The sequence below is a fragment of the Epinephelus fuscoguttatus genome, linkage group LG12 (genome assembly GCF_011397635.1).
Source record: "Epinephelus fuscoguttatus linkage group LG12, E.fuscoguttatus.final_Chr_v1".
Lineage (NCBI taxonomy): Eukaryota > Metazoa > Chordata > Actinopteri > Perciformes > Serranidae > Epinephelus > Epinephelus fuscoguttatus.
The window spans coordinates 44224332-44245273 of NC_064763.1; the positions used below are offsets into that span (position 1 = coordinate 44224332).

The window sequence follows — 20942 nt, forward strand, 5'->3', positions numbered from 1 at the left end:
GTGCCTGGACAGCGTGACGTGTGTGGTTGTGCTGCTGCCGTGGTCCTGCCAGATGCCTCCTGCTGCTGCTGCCATCATTAGTCATTAGTCATACTTCTACTGTTATTATACACATATGACTATTGTCACACATGTATACTGCCAGGTATTAATACATACTTTCAACATATTGTACCACAGTAGCCAGAACTATAACTATAATATTATTACTTTCATTAATGTTGTTGTAAGCTACTGTCATTACCTGCATCTCTCTCTCTCTCTCTCTCTCTCTCTCTGTCTCCCTGTGTCATACAGATTACTGTTAATTTATCATGCTGATCTGTTCTGTACGACATCTATTGCACGTCTGTCCGTCCTGGAAGAGGGATCCCTCCTCAGTTGCTCTTCCTGAGGTTTCTACTGTTTTTTTTTTCCCCGTTAAAGGGTTTTTTGGGGAGTTTTTCCTGATCAGCTGTGAGGGTCATAAGGACAGAGGGATGTCGTATGCTGTAAAGCCCTGTGAGGCAAATTGTGACTATTGGGCTTTATAAATAAATTGATTGATTGATTGATTGAACTACTATGTCTATATGTTGCTGTGTGTATGTCTATATGTTGCTGTGTGTATGTCCATATGTTGCTATGTGTATGTCTATATGTTGCTGTGTGTATGTCCATATGTTGCTGTGTGTATGTCTATATGTTGCTGTGTGTATGTCTATATGTTGCTGTGTGTATGTCTATATGTTGTTGGGTGTATATCTATATTTTGCTGTATGTCCAAATGTTGCTTTGCGTAGATGTGTGTGGTGCGGACAGTGTTGTTGTCATAGAAACTACATTATTGTCAGTATCCTCTTTACATTTAGTTTTTGTGTATTTATATTTATTGTTGTTTTGTTTATACAGTCTGATACATCACATCTATATAATGACGTCATGTTTGGGAGTTGGTCAACGACATTACTTCATTAATATCAGCATGCAAAACTCCTCACCAGCAGGTGGCAGCAATTCAGCCTGTTTTCATCTGCTCACCATGAAGAAGAAGAAGAAAAAGAAGAAGAAGAAGAAAGGAGGAATAGGAGGAAGAGGAGTGGCAGACTATTTAAACTGCTTTGCTGCTGCAGGAGGAGTGCCGCTGCCCTGTGCTGGTCAGCTGGTTCTGGATCAGATGCCTGGATTTGAGTTCGGAATTTCGGAGGTAAAATCGTAGTTGATGATTTTCAGTTAAACCTCAGGTGTTGTGATTGAAATGTGTCCGCGTGAAATCAGTCAGAGCCAAACAAACGGGACCGGTTAATGTGACAGACGGGACCGGTTAATGTGACAGACGGGACCGTCCACTAAAACGCGGTCGGTTTTATTTCCCATCATTCTGTGTGTTCTCAGCTAGCCTGCATGCTAACCAGCTAGCATTACCGCGACAGCTGCTTTATGGTAAACAGCTGATCGGTGTGGAGGCGGAAGCGGAAGAGACGGAGAACAAACTGCGCATCAGAACACCAGAGCGGGTCCGAGTGATCTATATCGATCAATAATAAATATCAGAAACACCTGCTCAGACAGTAGGAGAGATGAGCCGCGCAGGCGCTGAACTGAGGATTATCTTCAGCCCGGGGCGCGTGCAGCTGGTTCAGGTAAATTGCTAACAATGCTAACGGCTAATATGAAGTGTTCACTGTGGACAGAGACACGGACTCGATTGATTAATTGATTGATTCCTGCATTCATTAATATTCTGTTTTTTCTAAATTAAAGTTTCAGCACGTGTCAATTAAAGATATAAATACTTTAACTGATCATCTGAAAACTGATCAGTGTGTAGTGTTGATTGTAGTATTGTATCGCTTGTAGTATTTATTGTGGTATTGTAATACTGATATGAGTACTGCCGTATTTAATATTGTAGTACTGATAGAATTGTAGTATTTAAATTAGTATTGTAGTACTGACATTAGTAATGTAGGACTGTTATTAGTGTTGTGGTATTGATATTAGTATTATAAATTTGAATTGTGAAATTATGACAACTTAAAACTGAATGTTTTTAGAAATACAATATTTGTCCACTACACAACTGTAGCCTAATCTAATGGCACAGTTTGCAGCCTGGCTGAGAGAACTTTATTTTCCTTGATTTTTTGAAAAAGAGCTCTAAGGCTCTGTCGAATGGAAACTCGGTTAGAGGTGGCCCATTGATGCTGAGTAGCATGCATGCAGCCAGATGGTCCCCCTGCAGCCTGTTCCTCAGGTCTGTCTTCACCTACACATAAAAACAATTAAAATCGTGCTGAATACTGTTGATCTTGAATGTGCTCTTACACTAAGCAGGTTGTCTGGAGAGGGGGCGTGGTAAACAGTTAGCAGGTGTCGCAAATTAATAAATGACTGCTTGCCCCTGTTCCAGCTGTGTGTGCGCATGCCGGTCAAACGAAACCGATGGCTGTGTGTGATTATTCCTCCGTCAGTTAAAACATTTTATTCGGTGTTCCAGCCCTTTTTATGATGGCAGCTCCAACAGTTTTTTGGGCCCACGAAGGAGCTTGGAAGTTGATGAAACTGTTTATGTTTCGACGGAGATGAGAATAATTATGAGTTGTGGGAAATTAAGGTTCTGGCACACCTGCCCCTGCTTAATTTGAAGAGCACCATACTCAACAAGCCGCCCGGTGAGGATGCCACGGTGACGATGGCACCGGTGCAGCAGACGATACTGATAAAAATGAAGAGGTGTATGCAGAACTGATTGTTTAAAACAAAGCTAAGGAGCTATGAGAACACAGAAAAGTTCAGTGCCGTTTGCTCAGGTGATGACAACGTGATGAAAGTGAGACAGCGGGAAAGTTAACATTCGGGTCATTTTCCCAGGCTTGAACAAAAAATGCATCAAACTCAACCTTGCTTAGGTAGGCTACCATTCTCTCACCCTTTTCTCTTCCTCTACTTCGCACTGTCGTCTCTTTGTCTCCACTCCATTCTTGAGCACGCCGCAGTACAGCCAGACAGGCAGGTGATGACTCCAGTGTTTGTTTTTCAAAATAAAGTTAATAACAGCGCAGTGTCACATAACATTTCATGATATTTACATTATCGTTTCAAACTCTGATTATGGTAAGTATATGTGTGCAAATATAGGCTATCTATCTATCTATCTATCTATCTATATGTACAAAAATACTTTAAACAGGGCTCAAAAGGGCATGTGACTTCGCAATGCATTGTGTGTAACCAGCGCCATTTTTACGGGCAAATTGTTTTGTTTACATTGCGTTGCGCCGGGAGAGAGATGTGAAGCGAGAGATTTAAATGGACCGGGCAAAGGAAAAGCGTGTCGGACGGTACTGAGACAAGCTGGACCCTGTTCCAAAGGCTTGGTACCTTGACAAAATCCAGAAAATAGATGGAATGGATCTGTTGCAACTCATAATGTAATAATGGTTCATAATGTAATAACGGCTCATAATGTAATAAAATCATGAGCACATAACGTAATAACAGCTTTGCGCATAATGTAATAATGTCATAACCCATTACATTATGAGCCTTCCTGGCGTCCCTCATAATGTAATAACAGGTCATAATGTAATAACAGTTCATAATGTAATAATGGCTCATAATGTAATAACAGTTCATAATGTAATAACAGGTCATAATGTAATGTAATAACAGTTCATAATGTAATAACAGCTCATAATGTAATAACAACGCATAATGTAATGTAATAACAGTTCAGAATGTAATAATGGCTCATAATGTAATAACGGTTCATAATGTAATAACAGGTCATAATGTAATGTAATAACAGTTCATAATGTAATAACAGCTCATAATGTAGTAACAGGTCATAATGTAATAACAGTTCATAATGTAATAATGGCTCATAATGTAATAACGGTTCATAATGTAATAACAGGTCATAATGTAATGTAATAACAGTTCATAATGTAATAACAGCTCATAATGTAATAATGGCTCATAATGTAATAACAGTTCATAATGTAATAACAGGTCATAATGTAATAATGGCTCATAATGTAATAACAGTTCATAATGTAATAACAGGTCATAATGTAATGTAATAACAGTTCATAATGTAATAACAGCTCATAATGTAATAACAACGCATAATGTAATGTAATAACAGTTCAGAATGTAATAATGGCTCATAATGTAATAACGGTTCATAATGTAATAATGGCTCATAATGTAATAACGGTTCATAATGTAATAACAGGTCATAATGTAATGTAATAACAGTTCATAATGTAATAATGGCTCATAATGTAATAACGATTCATAATGTAATAACAGTTCATAATGTAATAACAGCTCATAATGTAATGTAATAACAGTTCATAATGTAATAACAGCTCATAATGTAATAACAATGCATAATGTAATGTAATAACAGTTCATAATGTAATAATGGTTCATAGTGTAATAACGGTTCATAATGTAATAATGGCTCATAATGTAATAACAGTTCATAATGTAATAATGGCTCATAATGTAATAACAGTTCATAATGTAATAACGGTTCATAATGTAATAACAGGTCATAATGTAATAATAGTTCATAATGTAATAACCTATTACATTATGAGCCTTCCTGGCGTCGCTCATAATGTAACAACAGTTCATAATGTAATAATGGCTCATAGTGTAATAACAGTTCATAATGTAATAATGGCTCATAATGTAATAACAGTTCATAATGTAATAATGGCTCATAATGTAATAACAGTTTATAATGTGATAACGGTTCATAATGTAATAACAGGTCATAATGTAATAATAGTTCATAATGTAATAATGGCTCATAGTGTAATAACAGTTCATAATGTAATAATGGCTCATAATGTAATAACAGTTCATAATGTAATAATGGCTCATAACGTAATAACAGTTCATAATGTAATAACAGGTCATAATGTAGTAACAGTTCATAATGTAATAACAGCTCATAATGTAATAATGGCTCATAATGTAATAACAGGTCATAATGTAGTAACAGTTCATAATGTAATAACAGCTCATAATGTAATAACAGTTCATAATGTAATAACAGCTCATAATGTAATAACAGTTCATAATGTAATGTAATAACAGTTCATAATGTAATAATGGCTCATAACGTAATAACGGTTCATAATGTAATAACAGGTCATAATGTAGTAACAGCTCATAATGTAATAACAGTTCATAATGTAATGTAATAACAGTTCATAATGCAATAACTGTTCATAATGTAATGTAATAACAGTTCATAATGTAATAACAGTTCATAATGTAATGTAATAACAGTTCATAATGTAATAATGGCTCATATTGTGAGAAAACTGCTGCATTATCATCATTTTTACATCTTAAGGTGCAAATAAAGCAAACGGCATGGCTTTCAGCGCATAGTACACTAAATTAGTGAAACCAAGAATTACTTAATCCTAATTGCATTCTCACATTTTATTATGTAAGATGTATAAAGTTGAGCCACTAGGTGGCACCTGTGTTAGGTATTTTGGGCCTTTGAAAATGCCATTCTCACTTCCACTGTCTGATATTTGCAAGTAAGCAGTTGGTGGAAAGTTTAAGTATTCTGACGGATGAAGACTGCTGCATAAGTATTAGTAGGTTATACATAGTGGCTGGATGCAACAGTGGCCTTGCGTCTAATATCAGGCAGCTCTTCAGCCAAAATGCCAGGTGGATTACAGCGTGGATCGTGACTAAACATATATCCTTTGGATGGGTCCATATTAAAGACATTCATTGGAAGAAGTAAAGTTTTCTTTTCTTTTTTTTAAATCCCATTCACTCGTTAAGCCTTGATCTGAGTGAACACTGGCACAGTCACTGACAAATGGAGCCCCCTGGACTTGATTTTTGTTGGCAACTATAATTTATGGTTATGTATTATTTATGCATATTCTTTAGTTAAATTTATTTGGACTTATGTTTTTACTTGGGTGTCCTGACAGGCTGTGTTTACATTTTAAGAACTTTTGAGCTGGTTTATTGCTATTACATGGTTCTAAAACGCTCTTCTCATTCTTGCACAAATTCCAAAATAAAGTAAATTGAATTAATGTTACGCTGCTATCATGTATTTAAGGGTAGTAGTAGGAAAACAATGCTTATTAAAAGTCTTTATTAAATTGGTATTAAGACCAACAATAAAATAACAGCAACATTTTGACTGGAAGGTCTTCACTAGGTTGTATGGAAGGAGAGAGTGTTCACTTACTTATTTGAAAAGACCAATCTTAAATGTGTTTTTATTGTAGAAGTTATTGTGTCTTGCATTTATTGTAGCAATAGTACACAAAGGAAATGCTCTTTTGAACTACATTAACTACAGTCCCCCTCCTTCTTCCCTAATCCACCCTCTTCTCCAGCCGGCTTTTGAGTTGGTTACTGTCGCACCACCTATAAACAAATCATAGTCAAACACAAACACAGACCTCTGCCCTTAAGTGCACTCTTGTTGTCAGTGTGTGCAGTTTTGACCTAAAAATGATGATAATGCAACACTTTTCTCACAATATGAGCCATTATTACATTATGAGTGGTGCCAGTAAGGCTCATAATGTAATAAGCTAAGCTAAGCTGAGCTTGTCCTCTATCTCGTCAACGGCATAAGTTATTATACCAGCGATGAATGTAGGAATGCCAAATCTTTAAAGGGATAGTGCGCCCAAAAATGCAAATTCAGCCATTATCTACTCACTCATATGCCGATGGAGGCCCTGGTGAAGTTTTAGAGTCCTCACATCCCTTTCAGAGATCAGCGGGTGGAGTGGCTAGCACACCTAATGGCTGATGGCGCCCCAGACTAACGTCCAAGAACACAAAATTGAATCCACAAATTATGTCCATACTGCTCATCCATAGTGATCCAAGTGTGCTGCAGCCGCGACATAAAAAGTTGTTTTGAAAAATGTCATATGAACTCTGTTTTTAGCCTCACTGTAGCCTGTAGCTCTGACTGCTTCTCTGTGCTCCACGCTCACGTGTGCACGCCTGCGCGACACCAGCGAAAGCATGAGCTTTGCTCACCCATGTTTACATCACGTGACACGTGCACTGCAGGGAGAGACAACAGTAACCACAGAGCTAAAAGATAATTTGCACTACGGTCTTTTAGCAAAGGACAGCCCAACATGTCTAAAGACTTTGAAATTGAGGAGGAACAGCATTTCTTTGTTGAGCCGTATTTGTTTGAGCCCAACTATACGGACGGAAATCTGGACGAAGCAGCCGCCGCAGCTCATGAGCCTAACCCTCAGCCAGCCGCAGAATACCGGAGTCGAGCACTGGAAACCTGGTGGTGTAGTTGTTTCAAATGCAAAGCAATGCCAACGGATGAGGAAAGTCTTTGCTGCTCAGTCTGGGAATTGGCGATGCCTGCACTTGAGAATCTGGACATCAGTACTGACGAGACTGCTGCTCTTCAGAGACCGTGCATCACTGATCACCCTGAGCGTGCACATGTGAGCGCGGAGCACAGAGAAGCAGTCAGAGCTACAGGCTACAGTGAGGCTAAAAACAGAGTTCAAATGACGTTTTCGAAACAACTTTTTATGTCGCGGCTGCAGCACACTTGGATCTCTACGGATGGGCATATTGGAGATAATTTGTGGTTTCAATTTTGTGCTCTTGGACGTTAGTCTGGCGTGCCGTCTACCATTAGGTGTGCTAGCCAACCACCCCCCCCCCCCCCCCCCCGCTGATCTCCGCAAGGGATGTGAGGACTCTAAAACTTCACCAGGGCCTCCATCCGTATATGGGACTAAAAGTCCTGACTGCTCGGGACTAAAAGTCCTGACTGCTCAGCTGTGTTAGATTTGTCCCTAGTTCTACTTCAGTTTTTGCTATCAAAATATATCACATTATATAGCCCATCGATCTTCTTCCTGTAGCGATCGTGAGAACGATTGTGGCAGTTAATGACACAGCAAGTCTGCACTATTTTCAAATGATAGTTTGATGATAGTTTAAAATGCTAAAACAACAACAACAGAACACAAGCGTAGCGTCGCAAAACGTAAACAACTTTCCAATTGCCCGCAAAACCCACAATCCATCACGGTCTTTCCGCCTCCGCTACATCACCCTTTTGAGCCCTATTGTTTTGACATCTGGGGAAAAAAATAAAATAAAAAATTCTGAAGGCGTGGCAGATTTTATTTTGCCGTAGCGGTGCCCCACAATCAATTACATGTAGAGGAAACCATATAATGTAGTAGTGTTATTAGTAATGCTGTATTGATATTAACATTATAATACTGATATTAGTGTTGTAGTACTGAATGTAGTTCTGATAATAGTATTGTAGTGCTGAATGTAGTACTGATAACAGTATTGTAGTACTGAATGTAGTTCTGATAATAGTATTGTAGTTCTGATAATAGTATTGTAGTGCTGAATGTAGTACTGATAACAGCATTGTAGTACTGAATGTAGTTCTGATAATAGTATTGTAGTGCTGAATGTAGTTCTGATAATAGTATTGTAGTTCTGATAATAGTATTGTAGTGCTGAATGTAGTTCTGATAATAGTCTTGTAGTGCTGAATGTAGTTCTGATAATAGTATTGTAGTTCTGATAATAGTATTGTAGTGCTGAATGTAGTACTGATTGAAGTATTGTAGTGCTGAATGTGGTACTGATAATAATACTTTGTATTCCAGGAGGAGGAGGAACCTATGGTGACCGCTCCGAGGGTCCTGGTTACCGGGGCAACAGGTCTCCTGGGTCGGGCTGTGTGTAGAGAGTTTCAGAACAACGGCTGGTTGGTTATTGGGACCGGATACAGAAGAGCCAGGCCCCTCCTCCTCCGCTGTGACCTCACAGATGAGGATGCCGTCAGAGGACTACTGCATGAGTACAAGGTACCAAACACACTACTACACACTGTACTGCACACTGCACTACTACACACTGCACTACTGCACACTGCACTACACACTGTACTACTACACACTGTACTACTTCACACTGTACTACTACACACTGTACTACACACTGCACTACCACACACTGTACTACTACACACTGTATTGCACACTGCACTACTACACACTGTACTACTACAAACTGTACTACACACTGCACTACCACACACTGTACTACTACACACTGTACTACTTCACACTGCACTACCACACACTGTACTACTACACACTGTATTGCACACTGTACTACTTCACACTGTACTACTACACACTGTACTACACACTGCACTACCACACACTGTACTGCACACTGCACTACTACACACTGTACTAGTACACACTGCACTACTACAAACTGTACAACTACAAACTGTACTACTACACACTGTACTAGTACACACCGCACTGCTACACACTGTACTAGTACACACTGCACTACTGCACACTGCACTACACACTGTACTACTACTACACACTGTACTAGTACACACTGCACTACTGCACACTGCACTACAAACTGTACTACTATTACACACTGTACTAGTACACACTGCACTACTACACACTGTACTACTACTACACACTGTACTAGTACACACTGTACTACACACTGTACTAGTACACACTGTACTACACACTGTACTACTGCACACTGTAGTATTAAACATTACTATAGACTGTACTAGACACTGTCCTCTGATGATGTCTGTCTCTGTCTCAGCCTGATGTGGTCGTCCACTGTGCAGCTGAGAGACGTCCAGATGTTGTGGAGAGACACACTGACGCCGCTGTGAATCTCAATGTGCACGCAACCAGCACGCTCGCCAAGGAGGCAGGTGTGTGATCACATGATCAAACTCTGAGTCACTCTCCTAAAGAAAACCTTCTCGCTGGCAGGTTTTCTATAAGACACCCTGAGTTCACCCTGTCTCCTCCCTACTGCCGAGCCTGAAGCAAGCTGGCAGACACACATGGGTTGTTCGTATGTAGGCAGATTTAATTCACAATGCTTTACGCTGGGAGAGGATCTTCAGACCCTGTCTAGATGTGCTGTCTTTCCACAATGAATATCTGTTTGAACGGTACTGTTTTTTCATTAGGCTCAATTATTTACTGGCCACACATATCAAGTCTGACAAGTCTGCTTGTTCGTTTGGGCCAGGGGCCGCTACAGCAGATGTGCGCTCTCATCAGAGCAAATGTGTTTTTGTGAATGGTAGCTTTTTATATGATATTGGTGATGTTTTGTGGCCTCTGCCTTCTTTCTGTTGGCTGAGTAGAACTCAAATGTTACTCACACAAGTTGAAACAGTATTTTTGGGGGGTTTAAATTAGTAGTGATCTACAGTACATAATGACATAGCCACTGAATGGCAGGTTATTGAAGCTACTTTGTTTAATAAATGAAATATGAATCAAACTAAAGGAAGGTACAGTCGTGGCCAAGTCAAATATGCTTTACCTGTTTGAATGATGTTTTTATATTTCATTTTAAGCTGCTTCCAAGTGTGTTTTTCCCCTGTGAACCTACATTAAAATCAGGTTTTATTCCAAACCACTTTTTCACCTGTAAGCTACCATTTTAATTAAGCGTGGTTAAATGTAAATTAATGAACTAGTGCATTTAAACGTACGCATTGACTCTGGCAGCAGTTTTCTCCCATGCTGCCTCTCTCTCCTTGGCAGCTTTAGTGCTGTTACTTTGTTTATGAAATATATGCTCATATTCGTTGTAGGCATTCATGAGCACCTCCAAGTCCACAGGTGTAAAATAAGTTGATCGCTTTTTCTCTCCGGTTGCCATGGTGACTCGAGGTATCGGGGCTCCATTGATGATGGCTTTTTATTGTGGTTGTGCACGTGCTTAACTCAGGGTGTACCTACTCAGAGTTGACTGAACTAATTCAAATCAGCTGTTCTGGAACCAGATACTCAGAGTTTCCCAGATCAGGGTAAGTCAAGTCAGAGTTCAGGGTTAGACTCAGAGTTTGTTGAACCTCCTACCTGGAATACCCCTCTGGGCCCTTTTTCAGAAAGCAGGCTCAACAAACTCTGAGCCTGATCTCCGGGTTGACTGAGCCTGAGCTGAGAAACAGAACAGCTGATCAGAATCAGTTCAATTAACTCAACGTATGTTCAGCCTGAGAGAGGCACATTACTTAACCCTAACCCAGACATCATCAGTAGAGTGCAGATAACATGATTCTCAGAGACAGGAAGCAGAACTTGTTTCATCCCAACTGAATCTGAGATCTTAATGATATGAATGAAGACATGAAAACAAATCTCTTGCGTCAGCTGCAGCTGAACAGCGTGAGGTGTGATGGGAACAGACTCCACAGTCAATAGGTAATGTGAAGTGATGTGATGTCATGTGATGAGGTCATGTGTCTAACATACAGAAACATGTTTATATCTTAACAGTGTTCATATACTGACTTGACTTCATGAGATAAGATAAGACACACCTTCATTGATCCCATAATTGAGAAATTCCAGTGTTACAGCAGTCAAGGGAAAAGACTCAAATTAAAGATTTCAGTATTTAAAAACTTAAAAAACTAGGCATGCAGAAAAAAGTACAAAAAATACAAGAAACGGCGATAAATAATAATAATGCTAATAATAATAATAATAATAATGATGAGCAAGGAATAAAAAGTGAGCAATGGATTAAAGTGAACATATTTAGTGCAAAGTGAATATTGAATGTGCAAATAAACAACAACATGGGGGACAGCAATGTTGATAGTGGTGTCCCTAAAGTGTCCATAGTGTGCCTAAAGTGTCCATGGTGCAGTCTACTGTGAGCAGTGCTGGTTATGTAGCCTGACAGCAGCAGCAGGAAGGACCTGTGATAGCGTTCCTTCACACACTTTGGGTGAATCAGTCTATCGCTGAAGGAGCTCTCCAGAGCTTTTATCTCCTCCTGCAGAGGATGGGAGTCATTAGTCCTCAGAGATGACAGCTTGGCTGTCGTCCTCCTGTCTCCCACCACCTGCACAGAGTCCAGAGAGCATCCCAGGACAGAGCTGGCCTTCTTGATCAGCTTGTCCAGTCTCTTCCTATCTGCAGCTGAGACACTGCTGCTCCAGCAGACCACTCCGTAAAAGATGGCTGATGCCACCACAGTGTCAAAGAAGGTCTTCAGGAGCGCCCCCTGCACTCCAAAAGACCTGAGCCGCCTCAGCAGGTAGAGTCTGCTTTGGCCTTTCCTGTACAGTGCTGTTATGTGATTCATTCTGTCAATATTCGGCTGAGGTTCATTTAACTTATTCTAATTTAATTAAATTTAGACTTTCACTGTGACGACTTTTATGGGCACTGCAGCACTTTATAACTTCATATATCATATACACTATGCCAGTGACTCATGGACATGCATTGTTTTGTCTATTCACTATCCATAGCCTCTCGATCAACTATTTTGCACTGTATCATATTTCACTGTACGTATTGGTTTCTCGTTGTGAATTATTGTCTATCTGTTCATTATTTGTTTTGCATATTATGACTTATATGTCCCTGTTTTTGTTTGCAATGTGTTGTTTTATATATTATGACTTCGGAGGACTACAGTTGAAAATTAGCCTTTGGCTAACACTGGCACATTTACAGCAATGTTCAATAATGTGCACTGTCCTCTAAATAAAATAAAAAAAAGAACTGCTGTGAAAAGACTTCACGTAATCTCCTTTATTCTTACATGGAGCTATTATAGGATGTTGAGTCCCATCACTGAGCCAGTCTTTGAATATATGAAAAGTATTCATGAATCACTGCATCATGTATCCACGTAGATTATTTTCTCATTAACACTGACAAACCTGCAGTTCTTTTTTCAAAGATTATTTGTTGGGGCTTTTGTTCCCTGGTTTATGTCCAGGGAAAACCACAACAGGGGTCCAAAGTCTTTTCAGAGCCAGAGACACTTTTCTTACGGGCCGACAAACCGCTGTCTCTCTGATGTGTTCAGTGTCTCTGATGTTATAAAGAAAGGAATCAAAGGACAATGCATAAAATGTGCTGTGATGATAATGTAAATCCAGGATGTGTAATATGTGATATATGTGGGTGGAACAGATTGTTAGATAAATGACAGAGTGTGAGGTCAAACAGTATCTTTCATATAGACACTCCTCCAGGGAGACATCCAAACAGGCTCTAATCACCTTCTCCTTACACAACAGCCTCTGAATACACTGGGCCTCAACCTCCACCACTTCATTCACTAAAGGACACGCCATGTTTCTACTTCCTGCTACACGCTCAGCCTCAGGCTGACATGAAGCAAACCTGTGACTCAGCAGAGTATGTTGCCATAGTAACTGACTCAGGGTTACACTGAACTGGCTTTGTGAAACAGAAAACTCAGAGTTTCATCTCAGGCTGAACAAACTCAGAGTTTCACTGATCCTGCTCTCTGAAATGGGACCCTGGTTGTTCTCACTCTGTCATGTCATAACTCTGTGTTTATCATGCAGCGGCGTGTGGAGCGTTCCTCCTCTACATCAGCACCGACTACGTGTTCGATGGGAGGAATCCTCCATACGGAGAAGATGACTGTCCGAATCCCCTGAACGTCTATGGACGCAGTAAACTGGAGGGAGAGAGGGAGACACTGAGACACTGTCCAGGTACCTGTCTGTCTCTCACCTGTCTGTCTGTCTGTCTGTCTGTCGTTTTGTCTCTCACCTGTCTGTCTGTCTGTCTGTCTCTCAGGTGCCGTGGTGCTGCGGGTGCCCGTCCTGTTTGGGGAGGTGGAGTCAGTGACGGAGAGCGTGGTGACATCACTGTGGGTCAAAGTTCAGGAGGCGTCAGAGAGCTGCACCCTGGATCACTGTCTGCAGAGGTTTCCTACTGACGCCAGGGATGTCGCTGCCGTATGCAGGAAGCTGTCCGAGAGAGCCAGACAGGTACTCTACGGTTTGTCTGACACAGAGCCAGACAGGTATGCTACGGTTTGTCTGACAGAGAGACAGACAGGTATGCTACTGTCTGTTTGACAGAGAGAGAGACAGGTCTGCTCAGGGCTTAAAGTACTTCGGCGTCGTGTTGGATTTCTGGCTTGACGGACATTTCTAGGATTTTATTTATTTATTTATTTTTTTTTTTTTGTGGCAACAACTTGGCATAAGTTGTCATTTAACGAATCATGTTTTGATTTTCAGTGAAGCACATGGGTAGTTCCACAAATAGTATAGTGTTATCAAACTCAGTTAGCCAATAAGAGCTGGGTGGGGAGGGTCTAAAAACAGCATATGTATGCACGCACACACACACACACACACACACACACACACACACACACACACACACACACACAAGGTTTCAACACACGCTACTTCCAAGCACGTGTTGTTTAGGTCTCCATTACAGCCTGATATCCAAATCAGTGTGGGTGAACGTGCAACAGAAATGGACAATTGAACTGTGTTTGAATGATTAGCTTGTGTTAGCTTGACCACCAGCTATTGGACACTGAGAGAAAATGGCATGCTGTGTGCGTTTTGTGCAACAGGTGGATGCTGTAGTCCATGGGTAGAGTAGAGAGAGAGAGGTAAGTAGCGTTGAAGTAGAGTAGAGCAGGGCAGAGAGATGGAAGCAAAATATATTGAACCCGGTGTTAATACAGCAGAACTGGAGAGAGGGGTGAAAAATAAATGGACGTGGGCATGGTTCGAGGAGGATGGCACTGCGGGCAAACCATTAAATACATGGTGCAAGAAACTGAACGAGCCAGGTGTGGCATTTTGCTTTGCTTGTTCCAAGAAGTTGATGTATGGAAGCAGTGGCAAAAGGGTTTTCCATCGTCATAAAACTGACCCAAATCACGTTGCTGCAATCCGAGATTTACAAAACATAACACCATGCTATCAGGGACAACTGCTACAGCTGCAACAGCGCCCTCGATGACAGACCGTATATGTGAGCAAAAAATTCGGGTGAGCTCCACAGCCTCTGCTGAAGCGCCCAGAGCACCCTTGAAAAGGAGTGCCTTTGATAACTTGCAGGACTTTGTTTACAAGCCAAAAGAATGAGAGAAAAAGTGAAAATCACCTGTTCTTGTATTTTGTTTCTTTTCTAAAACAGAATTTAAGCATTTCAAAGACGAGCAAGTTTTCTCTTTGCACTTTAAATTTTCACGTGCACTTTAAATTGTTTTCACTATAGTTGTTACATGAAGTAAACTCTGCTCCCCACTACCTGCAGTTAAAACACACAAACAGTCCTATTGTTTACAGTCAAACAAAACTGACATGAATTTGTGTAGTTTACCTGTTTTTTTTTTTTTTTTTTTAAACGTAAAAAACCCCCTAAAATCAATATTCCATTCTAAGAGAACTGGTTGCAATACAGCAAAGAATCAGCAAAACTGAGGTAAGTCAATGGGTTATATGCACAGCAGCCATCTTTGACAAAATTATAGACGACCTCTTCCGAGGACGATTGACAAAGATTGCCGCTGTGAAAAAGACGCAAGCGTGCACACACACGCACACACACGCACACCCACACACACACCCCAATAGACCGGTACATCACTGTTGTCTTATCAGTTATCAGTAGTTATGAGTTATGAATTATTATTAGTTACCAGTGTTTTCCTCTACCTGTCTAACCACTTGTCTTTTGTCTGTCTGTCTTCCAGGACCCGTCCATCAGAGGAATCTTTCATTTCTCTGCTAAAGAGAAGATGACCAAATATGAGATGGCTGTCGCCATCGCTCAGGCCTTTAACCTGCCGTCCAACCACCTCATACCTGTAAATATATATTTATGAATATATTAAGTAATATACCTGTCAATGTAGATTTATGAATATATATAATCTCAAAAAAATGACATAACATTTGGCAAAGAGCACATTATGACTTGTTTAGGACTTGAAAGTTTAAGCCTGGGGACTTAAGTGTAAAAACTTGAACTTAATTGTAACTAGCAGAACAATGACTTGGTGCCACCTCTGTTAATACCACCATGAAGGTCAATGAAAATAAAGAAAACGCATTGAATGAGAAGGTGTGTCCAAACTTTTGGCCTGTACTGTGTATATATATATATATATATATATAATATGTGTGTGTGTGTGTGTGTGTGTGTATATTTAAAAATTGAATTTCCCCTCAGAAGGATTAATTAAGTATATAAAAAAAAAAAACATAATAATATACCTGTGAATATATGTCTGTCTACCTCTGTCACTCTCTGTCTGTCTGTCTGTCTGTCTGTCTCCCTTTCTGTTTGTCTGCAGTTGACAGAGCAGCCGGCAGCAGCATCGACTCTTCGTCCAATCAACAGTCAGCTGAACTGTTCTCGTCTTCAGCTGCTGAATTTGAGTGTCGAGCCACGACCATTTGCTGCCGCCATCACCGACTGTCTGTGGCCGTTCACACCTGACAAACGCTGGAGACAGACGGTGTTCCACTGAGACATGCCCACAGGTGGACAGAGAGGTGGACAGACAGGTGGATTGAGGTCCCTATTCCCTGAGTCCTGTCTGTAGGCTCCAGTTATTAAACTAAAGGTTCCGGTTTCTGTGATGTCATCATTGTTTTTTCTTTTTCATTTGTCATTACAGGAAATTAAAGATGTACGGTGTCCTACAGAGGACAAACCTCAGCTGCTGGTCTCAGGAGGTCATTCATTGAAAGATCAGATAATTAAACACGTGTGTCATAGTTGTACTGTAATTCTACTGTAGTCCTATTGTAGTCTTATTGTAGTCCTGCTGTAGTCCTACTGTGTTTGATGTAAATGGCTCGGCTGTAAAACATTAAACATCTCAAAGAGTCAAATCTGTGCTCTGAATTTTTGTTCAAGGTTTTATCACTGTCCTGTCATCAGTCGGTGTTCTACATGTCTGTCCTCCACGACTGTCCTCCATGACTGTCCTCCACGTCTGTCCTCCATCTCTGTCCTCCATGATTGTCCTCCATCTCTGTCCTCCATGACTGTCCTCCATCTCTGTCCTCCATGATTGTACCCCATGTCTGTCCTCCATGACTGTCCTCCATTTCTGTGGTGTGTAGCAATAATAACAATGTTAACTAGAACTGCAAGCAGTTATGAACGGGGGCCAGGCCTCCCTGCGCAACTCGGCCCCCGGGTGTCACGGAGCCCTTGGAAGTCGGCCCGACCAAACATCACTAAGCTTTATGGCTGGCCTCAGGAGTGACTCTGCATCACGCTCACCAAATTTCATGTGAATCTGATCAACTCTCACGTCACTTGATGTTTCTCTGTTTATAGCGCCCCCTACCGGTTAATTTGTGGCAAATTTGGCCCAGAGCCTCTGGTTGATGTCTGAAACAAGTGACTTGAGTTTGACGTTGATAGCTTTTACTTTGACAAAAATATGCACCGGTATGTGTTTTTTAGGTAGCAGAAAAAAAAAAAGTTTATTCATAACTACTGCATATTTTTGAGTAGTAAAATTCTTTGGTTAACTTTTCATCAGGCAAGTCTGGAGATTTCATGTGCAAAGTTTCATGCAGATGGAGCATCAAGACTAGAAGGAGTTAGAAAAGTAGGTTTTTGATGTGTAGTGACTTACAAAGAGAAATATGCAGGTGGAGTGGGCGTGGCCTATGTCAGAAAATGCGACTCTATTTAGGGAACACATGGATATAAATTTTATGAAGATGTGATTTACAATGTGGAAGTTACAGGCCAAAATGTGTTTGCATCCGTTATAGGGCCACCTAGTGGAGTAGACACACAATTTTTTGTATGTCCTGTCTGTGTGCTATTCTATACATACCCTGTGAATTTCACAGCCCTCAGCATAATAGTTGATCTGAAATAAATGTTTGTTTATCTTGTAATAAGCCATGCCCACTTTGACCAGTCGTGATAAACTTCAAGTTATGGCATCAGGAGTGACCCAGCATCATACTCACCAAATGTCATACAAATCAGTGCTGCCATTTGAGAGATTTGGCTCATACCCTTAGAGTCACATGCCAAGCAAGGATCTCAGATTTAGTGTTGTTAGCATTTATTTTGACTGAGATATGCAACAGTTCGCGTTTTCATAGGTAGCTAGCAAAATGTATTAATAATTTGTACATATTTGTACCGAACAAAATTCTTTTGATAACTTTAGATCAGGTCCAGCTGACGACTGTCTGTGCCAAGTTTCATGCTGATCGGACAAAAGCCCAAGGAGGAGTTTAAAAAAGCAGGTTTTCCAGTTTTCATGATTTTGTGAAAAAAAATTATAGGCGGAAATGGGCGTGGCCCAGCCCATGTGATTCAGCACTACTCAGGGAATCTGGGGATATGGGGCTGTTGAATGTGTGACATACAGTGTGGGAGTTATAGCCCAAAACGCGTTGACCTTGGTTATAGCGCCCCCTGCTGACGGACCTATGTTATTTTTTGTGTCTGAGGTACGTGCAGGGGTCTGGACCAACCGTCCAAATGGCACCACCCTCCCTTGCATGGTTTAGCCTGCAGCATCACTTTTACCAACGGAAAAATAAAAATAGAGAAAAACTATAATACAAATAATAAAAACCTGAACAAAAACAATAGGGTTCCAAGCACCGCTGGTCCTGGGAACCGCGTATGCTTGCATTCGCGGTTCCCAGGCCCCATGGGCTTGGCCCCCTAATTATTAGTCAAAGTCAACATATACAGTGGGTTAGGGTGAAAGGAGTTGAGTCTCATCGTCGAAGATGATGAGACTAAAAGGCACAGTCCATCATCCCTCCTCAGAGTCCCATCCCATAGACTAAGGTAGTTTGAGGTCAAAGGTCAAGTCCAAGTGGCCGTAGCGTAGAGTCAATTTGGGGTCAAATTAAAAGCTAGAGTCCACATTGTTCTGGTGGGTTAGGATAGGGGAATTGAGCCCTTCTCCCCTTGTGAGGGAAGGGAGGTGCACGGTCCTTCCACCCAAAGGACCCCCCATACCACTGGTCCCTTGCACCTTGGCGGGTGGGTTGGCGTCTCCTGCCGTAACGGACCTCGGTCCACCCCCCGTCCATGTTCGTATTGTTTTTGATTTTAATGTAGGCTTTGTTATTTTTATTGTTGTTTATCTATATTGATATGTAATGAAATAAAGAAGCCTTATTTATTTATTTATTTATTTATTTGTTTTTAAAATAATATGAACTAAAAGCGCTCTCCAAATTTTAGAAGAGGAAAATGTCTTTTTAAATGAATAGAAAGTAAATGAATTTCTTTTAAACTATAGGGTTAGGGGGGGTTAGGGGTTAGGGATATGAGTTATTGTTGTTTGTTTGATCTGTTTAGGGTTTTGGTGCACTGGCCTGGGGATGTATTATCCACCGTCTCTCCTCACGTCTGCCCAAAATGAGAGGTAGGATTGACTGTCCATCTGTTCTCCTAATTTAATATTTTTGAAAAATGAAAGAGTTAATATTAATTATTGTAGATTTTGTATTATCTGTTTTTATGTTGTTTATTTTATGTTATGTATACTGAAAGAAGGATTGTTTTTAAGTTGTTTATAATTATATAGAGTTCTGGTAATTTGTTTTAAAAAAAAAAAAAAAAAAAAAAAAATTCTGAAGAGTACAAAGAAAAATATAAAGTGCATCCCAGCATATCTCCAGGTAAACCTATGTAACTCAAAACATACACATATATATGTATATATGTATGTAACTATACTCATAACATAGATACATTTAAACATACACATACATATTTTTCCGTCCACTCACCATTGTAAGGAAAAGTTATTTTTAAGAAGTTATTTATTTATTTATTTATTTATTTATTTATTTATTTTTTTTTTCCGATTTAGATAGTGGAAGTTGAAGGTACCTATATTGCCCCATAGAAGTTAATCTTACCAGACACTGAATAAAAAACATGCATACCCAGATACCTATCAACATCATCTTAAAAGGTCTGGTGTAGAAAAAATTGAACTAATTTGGTTTTGAAATATTACAGAATGAGAACGATGACAGTGACCGACAAGGATTGGGTGCAGCTCAGGATTAGTTTTTAAGTTGTACAGGTAGGTAACCAAGTCTATGTATAAAGGGTCTCACACATAACGAAAGAACAAAAAACAGAAAACAAAAATCAAGAGAGTGGAATGTTCATATAATGAATCTTTATTGCTATGTTTCTGTCTAGAGGTTTGCTGTGGGAGAAGAAGAGGAAGAAGAAGGAAGGAAAACTGGTTAGTTGTGAGTGAAGAGTCTTTCATTGAGACCCAAAGGTTGTCTGCTATTTATTTTTCTAATCCAGGCCCCCTCTGCTCTCCTCCTCTGACCAGCAGACCAGTTGGGGTTACTTTCCACACCTGAAATGGCGAGATATGAGATGGAGTGAGTTTGAAAGTGTTGAACCAGGGGGGTCTCCGATTCGCCTTTCCTAATGCTGTACAGATGTTGGTGGAGTCTGGTTCGGATGCTGTTACCTGTTTCTCCTATATAGATTTTATGGCATAATGTGCATTGAATAAAGTATATTGTGTTGGATGTGTTTAGAGTGAAGCGTCCTTTGATCGGGTAAGTGGCTGCGGAAAAGATGTTAGTGATGAGAATGGATGGACGGAAGTGGTCCCGCTGCATTTGGTCCCGTTCTCCTCCCCTCCTGCTGGAAAAAAGTGAGCGGATTAGTAGATCTTTGAGATTTTTGTTTTTCCTGTATGCTGTTATGGTCCTGTGGTTGGCAAACGGGGTGTGTGATTGTTGTGTTTTAAGAAAATTGTTTTTCCAACTGTATTGCAGGGAACTGAATTTCTGGGAGAAGGTGGTCACCAGTGGTAGGAGGCGGGGGGTGCCGTGTGATGCTGCGGGGTCTCCTCCGGATCCTGCGGCGGGGCTGCTCCCCCCCTGGCGCGCACCTGTTAGCAATGGGTTATTGATTGGGTCCAGGGGGACGGCCACATTGGAGCGAGTGGGAGCGAGGGCAGCCAGCGTGGAGTTCTTGATGGACCTGAGAAACCGGGTACTATATCCTCTTTGTTTTTAAACTTTGGAAAAAGTGTCGTTATGGCCTATTGTAGATGAT

At 40.5% G+C, this 20942-nt stretch overlaps 1 protein-coding gene and 1 long non-coding RNA gene across 5 annotated transcripts; both read left to right on the plus strand.

Moving 5' to 3' along the window:
- The first annotated feature begins 1040 nt into the window (after nt 1-1040).
- Nucleotides 1041-16738, plus strand: mat2b (methionine adenosyltransferase II, beta). 4 transcript variants are annotated; one of them, XM_049593017.1, is made up of 8 exons: nt 1206-1622; nt 8676-8876; nt 9661-9775; nt 13424-13576; nt 13662-13855; nt 15592-15705; nt 16195-16418; nt 16522-16738. In XM_049593017.1, exons 1-7 carry the CDS (start codon nt 1560-1562, stop codon nt 16369-16371), a joined length of 1017 nt encoding a protein of 338 aa, XP_049448974.1. In that variant the 5' UTR covers nt 1206-1559; the 3' UTR covers nt 16372-16418; nt 16522-16738. The 4 variants fall into 4 exon arrangements, with proteins under 4 accessions (XP_049448975.1, XP_049448974.1, XP_049448973.1 ...); XM_049593016.1 differs by having other exon boundaries at nt 16195-16408; XM_049593018.1 differs by lacking the exon at nt 1206-1622 and adding an exon at nt 1041-1186 and having other exon boundaries at nt 16195-16738.
- A 2414-nt stretch (nt 16739-19152) lies between these two features.
- LOC125898448 (uncharacterized) lies at nt 19153-20834 on the plus strand. Its single transcript, XR_007450628.1, has 4 exons — nt 19153-19269; nt 19872-19938; nt 20061-20535; nt 20660-20834. It is a non-coding gene; the product is annotated as an uncharacterized LOC125898448 (long non-coding RNA).
- The last annotated feature ends 108 nt before the right edge of the window (nt 20835-20942 follow it).

Coding starts and splice junctions, on each gene's coding strand:
- mat2b (XM_049593017.1), top strand. CDS start 1,560: ATGAGCCGCGCAGGCGCTGAACTGAGGATTATCTTCAGCCCGGGGCGC. Junction 13,577..13,661: donor GACACTGAGACACTGTCCAG/GTACCTGTCTGT, acceptor TCTGTCTCTCAG/GTGCCGTGGTGCTGCGGGTG. Junction 15,706..16,194: donor CGTCCAACCACCTCATACCT/GTAAATATATAT, acceptor GTTTGTCTGCAG/TTGACAGAGCAGCCGGCAGC.